General features: G+C 36.9%; 2 protein-coding genes across 3 annotated transcripts; one reads left to right on the top strand and one right to left on the bottom strand.

The window, feature by feature from the left end:
- Nucleotides 1–686: 686 nt before the first annotated feature.
- On the bottom strand, nucleotides 687–4,434 carry LOC121633499. Of its 2 annotated transcripts, XM_041975592.1 has the most exons (9): nucleotides 4,349–4,434; nucleotides 3,907–4,239; nucleotides 3,523–3,796; nucleotides 3,370–3,422; nucleotides 2,127–2,216; nucleotides 1,997–2,025; nucleotides 1,254–1,322; nucleotides 984–1,090; nucleotides 687–938 (listed from the first exon to the last, which is right to left on the bottom strand). In XM_041975592.1, the coding sequence occupies exons 1-8, from the start codon at nucleotides 4,383–4,385 to the stop codon at nucleotides 1,001–1,003; spliced, it is 975 nt and encodes a 324-aa protein (XP_041831526.1). In that variant the 5' UTR covers nucleotides 4,386–4,434; the 3' UTR covers nucleotides 687–938; nucleotides 984–1,000. The 2 variants fall into 2 exon arrangements, with proteins under 2 accessions (XP_041831526.1, XP_041831525.1); XM_041975591.1 differs by having other exon boundaries at nucleotides 687–1,090.
- Nucleotides 4,435–6,605: 2,171 nt separating this feature from the next.
- Nucleotides 6,606–11,423, top strand: LOC121633543 (cytochrome P450 2K1-like). The gene is made up of 10 exons (XM_041975662.1): nucleotides 6,606–7,116; nucleotides 7,436–7,598; nucleotides 8,674–8,823; nucleotides 8,911–9,071; nucleotides 9,177–9,356; nucleotides 9,663–9,804; nucleotides 9,908–10,092; nucleotides 10,767–10,908; nucleotides 10,989–11,213; nucleotides 11,323–11,423. Exons 1-9 carry the CDS (start codon nucleotides 6,919–6,921, stop codon nucleotides 11,174–11,176), a joined length of 1,509 nt encoding a protein of 502 aa, XP_041831596.1. The 5' UTR covers nucleotides 6,606–6,918; the 3' UTR covers nucleotides 11,177–11,213; nucleotides 11,323–11,423.
- Nucleotides 11,424–11,499: the final 76 nt, after the last annotated feature.

The raw sequence follows: 11,499 nt of genomic DNA, 5'->3' as shown, positions 1-11,499 counted from the left end.
AGCGCCTTCTCATTGGTCAAATTAACAAAGTAGGGCGGGTCTTATAGTATTCTCTACCAAATTTAGAACTGATGGTCCTCCCTGATTGGTTGGTTTTGATGGCCAACAAGTGACTTATCTGCAACTAATGACTACCCCACCTTCTCTTTATTACAACTGTTGAATTTGGACATTATGAAGCATTTGGCATTTTGAATGCCTGCCTGTTCATATAATTAGAATTTAATAAAAGACAAGTTGTAAGTTTTTCCACACACTATACAATCACCTCTATGATTTGTAAGGATTCAGCTTCTTTGGAGTGGGCAACACAACTAAATGTGTGGGTAATGCTCCCCACAAATGTGCCAGAATCCCCTGCAGTATTCTTCTGTTTGTATTCACTCTTGTTTTGAGATGTTTCGTGTAATAGATGATTGTATTCTCCTAAATAATAATAACAACCTCAGTAGCGTGTGGGAGACCCATACAGCCACAACAGCATGGCACCTCCTCACCACCTAATGCTGGTCACCAGCCTGGTCACATTCTGCTGTGGGGTGGCATCTGATTGTCTCTGGTTCCAGAATCTCATTCCGATATATCTCTCAACTGGGCACTAATCAGGTGCTGGTCAAACAAAATGCACAGTATAAAGGTGAAACATACCCTGATAAACAAATAAACTTTAAGTTACCACCCAGCAGTACATGCAATCATTAAATTTAATAAGTTAAATGCATCATATTTTTCTGGGAATCAGCATATAGACGTCAACTTGAGCTACTGTTGCAGTAGCCTCGTTTATAGCTCCCCCTTCTGGACAAAATATGTCTCTACAGGAACAAACGGCCAAGTCTTTCAAATGAGGATTCTCATATCCTATTTTGTTATCTTATACAGATTTTAAATGGAGAAACAGTACACAGTTGCAGTAATACCAACCAAAATCTAAACTCATGAGCTGTCCAGGTAAATAAATGTGTCATCATCAAAATCGTGAGATGGTCTCATTTGTTTGCTAATCAATAATAGCGTAGACACTGCTGGGATCAGTGGATGCTCCAACTTTGACAGTACTGTAGGTCACTGCATGATCACTTCCCCGAACCTATACAACGAAGAGATTACAAATAAAAACATATGAATATATTAATGATTCCACACTAGAATCCAATGTTGCATATGAAAGCAAAGTGCATCAAAATAAAATGAAGTCCTTTTCATTAATAATTTAGTCTTAACCATTAAATCTGTTGTGGAAGAAGACATACCTGATTTTTATCGCTGGTCTTCTTTGTGTGAATGATGGAGGAGTATGAAACGCCTTCCTCGGGATCAGTCTACACAGTGAAAAATATCAAATGACTGGTTTGTATTTTCAGGAAAAAAAAAATATTTTCCCCCGTTTTACTGTTCCCTGACATTTCAGGTTATTAATGTACTGAACCAGGTCAGGGTTGAAGCTTAATCCCTGATACGGGAATTAAAGAAAGTTATATTTCATTACAAGGTGAGTCAATATGGAAGCAGTAGAGGTACAGATTTGTGCAGGTCTGATTCATTAAGTAATTAGGAAAAAAATTGACATTTAGCTTAACACAAAGTCAATAAAACCCCAAGTTTACCCATGCTGGAATAAAAAGTGGCTCCAGGTTTAATGAAAATAAGGCTAACATTAAATTAAAATGATTCCTCTGTAGTCTTATCATTTCAGATGTATCGATCCCCAAAGTTCAACGTTAAACTGATCCCACAGTCAGATGCGTGTACTGGTGTTGTCCTGTTGTACTGCGTTATATTATCTGCTGAATATAGCTATGTGTATTGTTTTACATATTTATTTCAGTCGTGTCCCCCTCTCCTCATGTAATGTTTGATCTTTACTGCTATTATTTAAAAGCTTCCACACAACCAGCCAGGTACTGTTTACTTTCCTCTCCATCTTTTCCTTTTCTTAAACCATTATAAAATCATCTACATGAGTCTTATTGAATGGCATCTTTTAAAAACTCACCATAGCTTCATCCGTCTGTGTTCTTTTCCCTTAAGAAGGCAGAAGGAAAGAAAGAAACTTTTATTTTCTCTTGTAAAAATTCAGAAGTATTAAGATATTATTTACTAAAGTTTCATCTGGATGTCCTCACCGGTGGTTTTCCTCCATCGTACGAGTAGCACAGCAGCTGTTAAAAGAGCCGCCACGCCCACGGTCACAATGACGTACACCCACCACGATCCTAAACAAGCAGGAAAAGATGATTCTGTTCAACGTCAAGCAGCTAAAAGAAAAAGAATAAGATAAATGTTTCTTATTTCTGTCAGACTTACATACAGTACTGTACATACGATTGGATCTTCTCCACATTTCTTTAAATTTTACTTCCAAGTTGCCAGTTTTTCAGCTTTCTGAGGTTTTTTCAAAGTTTTTCTTTGAACATCAGCTTTTAACCCATTTTCATTCCAGTCATTGTGCCTTACAGTTTTCTTAGGTTTATTTAGTTGTTGTTGTTTATTGTTTTGTCTTAAGCTACTTAAAAATGATCTATGAATCGTTCACGCATAAAAAGGCTTCAAACTCCAGAGCTGAACCAGTTTTATATCGACACATAACAGACAGCTGGGCACCTTTAACCCTTTAATGCCCTATGTGTCATATTTGATACAGATAGTTTCTGAGACCTTTTGCATCATTTCCTGGTAAAAACTATTATTATTATTATTATTATTAAATATTATTTTATTTGTATTTTTTTTATTATTTATTATTTTGTAAACATATTTTTTTAAAGGGCCAAATAAAGACTTCAAATAAAAAAATAAACAGAATTTTGCATATTTCAGCCGTGTGTGTAGCCTTGACAGAAAAAAAGAAATATATGCAGCAAATGAACGGGATCTGAAAGTGATGCCCTAACAAATAAGAAGTCCAGTAAAGACCTGAATCAGGACCTGAGAGATGCATCTGGACCTTCAGACAGGCAGAAGCATCATCAGAAATGGTCTCCATGGAAACATGGCTGTCAACAAGCCATTCGCTCTGGTTAGATTTCACTTAGAAAATTTGGTTCTTGAGACTCTTGAACTTTTCTGTGAGCACGTGATGGAAATGTTTTGTTTGCCTTGTTTTTTTTTTATTTTACTGTGTTTCCATTAAAAAGATAATAAAAAATGTAGTCTTTGTGTTCTTCCTTATAAACTGTTTCCTCATTTATGTTTTCATGTCTCAATAAGTTGCTGCAATAATTTCCTTCTTTCTGTCTTCAGTCTAAAGAAATGAAGGAGGATGTTTGCACAGAACCGTATGTCATATGTACGTCACAGATCGGTACGTCTGACTCTAAAGCTGAGAAAACATAGACTAAGTGTGCAGAAATCTTTAATGAGACGTACCAGACGATGGTTTTACTGCTGGAACTTCATCTCCAGACGACTGTTTTTTTTTTTCCTGTTTTAGATCAAATTATTTACATTAACACACATGACTTATGGCATCAGAATGAAGTGATTCTAGGTCATTTTTTTATATTCTTGCAGGTTTTCTCACCTGAAGCAGGAGACCTGACGGTATAATGCTGCACGTTGGTGGGGCTTTCTGTCACCTCACACTTCAGTATGTTATAATCCTTTGATTTGGTAATGAAATGAGAAGTTGAAAAGGTCACGCTGGCTGAACAATTTGAGTTAATAATCTTCAGATTGTTGTTTTCTTTATCAATTGCTTGATTATTTAAAAGCCATTTCACTTGGTGTTTGCAGTGTTTGTAGGTTGAAACAGCACAGCTTAACTTCACCTGATCAGAGTGCTTATGTTCAGTAACTTGATGGGGAGGAAAAGAAAAACAGGAGTTAACTCCATTAAGATCATGTTCGTTGCAGTGTTTCAGGTTGTTGCTGTAAAAGATGTTAAAGTTTAGGATGTGTACTCACTGTTAACAACGGACAGCTCTGTGTGTTGAGCTTGTTCTTGTCCAGAGAAACTCAACTGCATGCAGGTGTAACTGCCAACATCCTCAGCTGCGACTCTCTGAATCATCAGAGAACAGTTCACTGCAACACTCATCCTGTCTGATTTAGCTTCAGAAAGCTGATTTTTATTAATCTGCCCAAACTTAACCAGATCTGTTGCATTTGTCCCAATACGACTAGTTAAAAGCCAGGTGGTACGGTTGCATTTAACCTGATCTATCTGGCTCTCGCAGGACAAAGCCACTGCATCTCCCTCTCTCACAGTGACGGAAGTGAGACTTTGTTCTGTTTGTGCTGAAAAAGACGAGAACAGAAAAGAAGCTGAATCACTGCAGGAAGTTCAAAGAAACAGAGTTCACCAGTTTAACAGCATCAGTATTAATGATGGAAAACTGATGTTTACCTGCAAACAGAAGCACCAGGATCAGATACGGACACATTTTAATCCATTTGAATTTTCTTCTTGCTCTGGGGTGTGACTGAAATGAAGCTTTCTTCATTATGACTTAAGCATTTCTCAAGCGTGTTTCCTCATAGTGCCTGCTTCCTCTTCTGTCACTGTTGGTTTCAGGAACAGTAAAAATGGAGATGGCAACATTAACACATCTTTTCTGATGTATGATGCAACTCTCCAAGGCTTCATTTGCTCCTCAGTCCAAGTTGTATCACATGATTTCTGTCTTACTGGGGACACTGGAAACCAGGACATGAGGCCTGCATTAAAATGACTGCGTATGTAGTAAACACTGTCATGAAACTTTGGCCATTTTTTCTTTGCTTTTATTAGTTAACCAGTTGCACCCCCTTCTGGATAGAGAGGGTTTTACAGATAAAAATCCATCCATAAAGCAATTTTCTGCACAAGCTTATTCCGACACAGGGTCACAGGGAGCCGGTGTCTATCCCAGCAGCTACCAGGTGAGAGGCAGCGGACACCTTGGACAGGTCACCATCACAGGGCCAAAACAGACTGATAAACAATCATTTCCTCTCAGATAAAAATAAAGATAAAAATAAATATGAGTGAATGGCTGAAGTGTAGCAGAAAAACAGCAAATAACAGCAAAGGAAATACTGATGATTCATTTTTGCCTTTGAAGCAAATATGAGTGTCGGAGAGATTATTCTAGATTTTTCTAAAAAAAAAAAAAGGATCTACAGACAAGCTAAACACAATGTGTTTTAATCATACAAATAAAAATGTTCTGCCACCTCATTTTATCATCAGTTAGATGGACTGTGTACCATGTTGCATCATGAACAAAGACAAAGTAAACTGATGTAAAAGTGACACAGTGTGAAAAAGTATGCACTCAAACAGCTGAGTCACTTTTAGGTTTGAGTTGTTTTATATTTAAAAAAAAAAAATCTCCTGTGATATTATGAGTAGTTTTCAAACGATCCAAAAATGCTACAGGCTAATTTTGTCTCCTCTCAGTTGGAATAGTTGCTGGTCTTTTTCCAGGTCATGGTCACTTTGTCTTGGATTCAGGAAAATGCTGCATAAAAATCCCAAAATGCAAACATAATAAAAACATATACCAACGAAAAACTTAGAGAAATTCCATGTGTTGATCTGAACAAATTTGTCATCCTTCTACACACACCTCTGAAAAGTTTGGACAGATTTATCCTTTAAATCTAATGATTAAATCTGTCCAGAGCTTTAACTCTTGACTGGTACTTTACTTTTATACATGCCTCCTCCACATACATGCACTCAGTAGAAAAGGAACATGTGTAGATCCCTGCTGCTTAGTGATGAATTTGACAGAAAGAGGCATAAATTCATGTTTGTATCTGTTATTGTTTGCAAAAAGGACTTCTGCACCTTTCCTTTAGAGTTAATAATACATACTAACACATCCTGAGAGAGATGTTATTTTTATTTTTAACCCCTTAAAGCTGTATTTTTATATTTAAAACATACTGTTTCTAAAACCTTTTGCTTCATTTTATTGTAAAAACAATCCAGTACTTTTCTTTAATAATAAAATAATATAATAATAAAACAATAATGTTGGTTTTCTTTAACTAAGCTATTATTTGTTATGAATTGGCTTGAATTGATTTGTCAGTAAAGTGCCCTGAGATGACGTTGTGAAGCATTCAATAATGCTTTACAATAATTTTGATGTATTACGCAATAATAAGTAGTGAACATACAAAAAAAAAGACTTTTCACATTTTGTTAAATGGCCAAATAAAGACTAATTAGATTTTTCTCACCATTTTTTCTTGAGTCTGCTTTAAAGAAAAAATCTTTTTTGTCACTGTGACCAGACATAAGACTCTGAGGTCCAGATTTTAATTATATTTTAGAATATTTCTAAAGCAGCTGGAGGTACCATATCGAACGAGTTGCTCTGTAAAAGGTCAGAATGATATTTTTACAAACACAAAACACTTAAAATCTGCACAAGAAATGAAGAAGCTGACGGATTCTTGCACAGACACCAGTCAGCTCAGGTCATTCTCAAGATGAACCTGTAGAAATTTAAAACCTGTCTAACTTCTTTCAGCTTTCTTTGCTCTTACAAGTTGAACAAGTTCATTCATCTTGGATGAAGGACAAATTAAACTTTCGTATAAGTTCAAAGGGAAGTCAGAACAAATGCTAGCAGTATACAGTCAGGTTAATGATTGACCCAGCGAATCTGCAGCATGTCTCTTTCTAATGAGCTCAGTGTGGATTTTTATACCACAGCAACATCAGTTTTCACTCTGAAGCTGAAATTATCAGCTTTTCTATGAATTGGTAAGAATGCAGTTGTAACTGAGTGTGTGAATAAGACATTTTAAAATGAGATATCTCTTAGATTTTTAGACTTTTACAGAGAACAAAGTACCAGCTGTTAAAGCAATGATTTACTAGCTTTCATAGATGAACCTTCACACCGATGGTTCGAGCCATCAGAATGACTTTTATTTTCTACTGGTGACTGCTCCCTGTGACCCTCACGTCTTAAAGTCATGGCACTTTTAGAATTTTTACTCCAGTCCTTGAATTTGGGCTCCCTGCTGGGGGCTCTGGCAGTCCTTCTGGCCATCTACTTGATCTCTTCCTCCATCTTCAGCTCCCAAAAGGAGCCTCCAGGACCCAGACCACTTCCCCTGCTTGGGAACCTGCTGCAGATTGACCTGAAGAAACCCTACAAAACGTTACTGGAGGTGAGGTTGATCTGGTTTTTTAACAGGTCATTTCACACCAACTCACTAATCCCATTCAGAAAAGAAAAGTGTAAACTTCTGTTTATCAGACGTTTTGATTTTGTGATTTTGGAGGTGTAAATTTCTCTTTTCAAATGGGATTTTGATATGAATCATTTTGTTGTTAATCTTTCCAAAAGATAATTATTTACTTATCTTTATCTTTATCTTTGTCTGTATCTTATTTTATCTTGTCTTCTCTTATAGAGAAAGTTAGGCTAGCTGGAATCAAATGTACTTGTGTGGTTTAAGCAACATCACCATCTCCTTCTGTTCTTAGCTTTCCAAGAAATACGGCTCGGTCTTCACCGTTTACTTCGGACCTAAAAAGGTGGTGGTCCTGGCAGGATTCAAGACGGTGAAGGAGGCGCTTGTCAACCATGACGAGGAGTTCGGAGGCAGATACATGCTTCCAATTCTGCGTGAATTTAACAAAGGGCATGGTAAGAAAAAAGAAATAAGCAAAACATTTTTCCTTAATAATTTATAAAATCTAACAATTCGATCTCGTCTAATTTCCAAAATGGATCAAACACAACATCAAACCACACAAAATAAAGCTAAAACTAATCAATTCCCAGGAAATATTCAGAGCAAGTTTAGTCAGAGGAGGGAAAATGTCATTTAAGGAGGTTGTTTTCAAAAAAGCAAACGTGAGAAATACAAGAAGTTCTTGTGCACAACGTAAAGAAGGAGGTGGAACGAGTGATTTTACTCATGCTGGTGGGAAAAGGATGGATTCACTAAGCACAGCTTCTTCTGCCTCCTGCTGGAAATGTATGATTCTGCTTTCTCTGTTGTTTCATCCTGTTTAATCCCACCAGCAACAGTCATAATCTTTAACTTCTGGAAGCTTCTGGAAGTGTTGCTTTGGCTTTGGGGAGCTAATGTATGTTTAGAAATAAAAAAAAAAAAGGCTGTCAGTAAATCATCACATGACCAGGCGTCTTGACTTCCTGTCTACGCCTCTAGAGAAGCTTGGAGAGGAAGTTAGTAAAGCACCTTATTTAACAAATATAATTGAAATATTTTGCACATACATGTTTTTAAATTGTCTATTACTGATATATAATGAGAATTATATGATTGCAACCCTCCAATTATAATCATTTTTAGATTTGCACATTATTTTTTACACTGATTTGCTTTTTGCATTCTTATTTAAAACTTAGATGCTTCTATATCTTATTTTTATACATATAAAAATATTTGTTTATCTATTTCTCTATCTATAACCATGCCTAGCTAAGAAATGTTACACATGTTAGTGTTATTTCAATTTTTTATGTGTGTAAATTGGTCAAAACATAACCAACATGAAACTGAATATTCATACATGTTATGTGTTGGGAAGGTCTAAGAGATGAAATTCAGGTATTTATTTCTCAGGGAAAATGTGGGATTAAACTGGTTAATGTTGTTTTGAAATGTTTTTTTTTTCTTGTTTATGTCTGTCGGCGAAGAGACAAATAAATATTCTTTACATGTTTGAAATGAATATGTGGTGCTTCATCTCAGGGGTTTTGTGGTCCAACGGCGACTCGTGGAGAGAAATGCGACGCTTTGCTTTGACTAACCTGAGAGACTTTGGGATGGGCAAGAAGGCTTGTGAGGACAAAATCATTGATGAATGTCAGCATCTGATTGATGTTTTTAAACAATTCAAAGGTAGAATTGAATTTAATCAGAATTAATCTGTTTGTAAATTAATTATTATTCACATTATTTACACTTTTCTGTCTTCCCTTGTTACAGGAGAAGGTTTTGATTCAATGCAGCCTCTGAACTATGCCGTCTCTAACATTATCTGCTCCATGGTATATGGCAGCAGATTTGAATATAATGATCCAGAGTTCACATCGATGGTGGATCGAACTAATTACAGCATCCAGCTCACTGGTGCTCCCTCCATTCAGGTGCTTTTCATTGAAGCTTAGTTATTCATTAACTGTTACAGGTGAGTTTTCTGCTTTTTCTCTGGCACGTGTTACGTAACCTCTGACGCTTTTCCTGCTTGAAAGATTTACAACCTGTTCCCGTGGCTCGGCAAGTGGCTTGCAAAACAAAAGGAGTTCCTCGCCCTGGCTGCTGCCAACAGGAAGCAGAACTTTACCTTCTTCCAACACCTGAAAGAAACCCTCAACCCACAGATGTGCAGAGGTTTTGTGGACGCCTTTCTTGTGCGCAAGCAAAAACTGGAGGTTGGGATTTGTATTATCTTTTGGAATATTACAGTTTAACTAGCTGAATGCATGCCCATCCTCCAAGATAGTGAGAAAAAAAACAACAAAATCTCCATAAACATGATCAGATAACTATTTAAAAGTTGAATTTTTGTGCTTCCTTTTCTCCATTTTCTGCACACATTCACTAAAGAACCTCAGCTTTCCTAACGTAATCCTGCCTCATCAGTTTTTAACCTTATTAAGTTTTGCACCGTCACACCCTGCAGTAGAAAAACTGAAAGCCTCCGTCTGATGAATACACTATTGCATGTGTGTGTGCAGGAGTCTGGGATTACTAACAGTCATTTCCATGATGCAAACCTTTTAATGACAGTCACAAACCTGTTCAATGCTGGCACTGAGACCACATCAACCACTCTGAGATGGGGTCTGCTGCTGATGGCCAAGTACCCAAAGATACAAGGTAAAGAGCTTGAGTTATTCAAAATGTCACAGCAATAATAAAAATGTCTTTTATCAACATGATGAATGACTTTGCTGTAATCTTGTCCTGTTCCATCATCAAGACCAGGTCCAGGAGGAGATCAGAAGGGTCATAGGAGATCGTCAGGTGCAGGTTGCAGACAGGAAGAGCCTTCCCTTCACCAACGCTGTCATCCATGAGACCCAGAGACTGGCCAACATCGTCCCCATGTCACTCCCTCACAAAACCACCAAAGACATCTGGTTTCATGGTTACTTCATTAAGAAGGTTAGACTGACGTTTAGAAAACCGGATGACACTGAATGCATCATTTCACTCCAAAAAAAATGACACTTTAGGAAAATACAGAAACAGTCTTTTTTTCTGAGTGGTTTTATTTTTTCTTTTTTTTTTTCTTACATTCTCTCACTTACATCTCCCCGATGTATATAAAAAACAGAACTGGCAACCCAGCTGTAGGACAGGATAGAAATCTTTACCTCCAGCCCTTCAGCTGTTTCTCTGCTTCCACACACCTGAATCAAATGAAGCTGATCTCAACACCTTTTTCTGCATTAAAACCAGTTTTTAACTGATTGGGCAACATCTGCCCAGATGTGATAAAAGATGCCAGATATAGAACTGAAATTAACCCCTGAAGAAGAGCTCGCTGTCAGGTTTTCATTTCGCCTCAAGGCTGGATTCATGTTAAAACAACACCTTCTTTTAATTTCTCCAAATTTGTCAGGATTCAGTTTTCTAAGAGATATCCTTCTGTTTTTTTTTTGTTTTTGTTTGTTTTTTTTTTTTATTTATTATTATTTCTACTTTTTGCATCTTCTATTTATTAGTAATGTCTTATTTGATAAGAACTGTTTAACTTTTTAGAGATCTATATCTAAAGTAATAGTACCATTTAGCAAATTATAAAATGTTAAGTGTGTGTATTATCATTTCTTCAGGGAACCACGGTGTATCCTCTCCTCACATCTGTCCTGTATGATCCCAGAGAGTGGGAGAAACCACACACCTTTTATCCTGCTCACTTCCTGAACAAAGATGGAGACTTCGTCATGCGAGATGCCTTCATACCATTTTCTGCAGGTTTGTGAACTCTGACCTTTTCTGTTGAAGCTGCATTCAGGAAAAGATTTCCAAAGTTTTCCCATGATTCTCTCCTGCAGGTCGCCGGATTTGTCTAGGAGAAAGTCTGGCAAAGATGGAGCTCTTCATCTTCTTCACCACGCTCCTACAGCACTTCCGGTTCACTCCTCCTCCTGGAGTTTCAGAGGATGAATTAGATCTGACTCCACGTGGGGGCATCACTCTCAGCCCTTTACCCCATAAACTATGTGCTGTGTCCTGCATGTGAAGAAAAGGTGGTGCGGTAGAAATCTTCATGGCCCTGTGTGGTGAATGCAGCGCCGTTAAATATAATTGTTTAATAAAAATAATAAACAAGTATGAGTTTATTATTTAAGTATTTCTAAAGCCTAATCTCTAACATGTTTATTTCAGGACAACTTCTGCAATAAACCTGCTCCAGATGACAGATCTGCTAAATGCCTGTTAATAGTTAATATAAACTAATATGATCACAAATAAAAATACTTCAACTACTCATGACTCGGTGTCATGCTCATTATTTAATCAATATTTAATCAATACAATTATATATATATATTATATACATAT

The sequence above is a fragment of the Melanotaenia boesemani genome, chromosome 22 (assembly GCF_017639745.1).
Source record: "Melanotaenia boesemani isolate fMelBoe1 chromosome 22, fMelBoe1.pri, whole genome shotgun sequence".
Classification (NCBI taxonomy): Eukaryota; Metazoa; Chordata; class Actinopteri; order Atheriniformes; family Melanotaeniidae; genus Melanotaenia; species Melanotaenia boesemani.
Note: the sequence above shows the minus strand (reverse complement) of the source record. Positions and strands in the feature narration are given on the sequence as shown.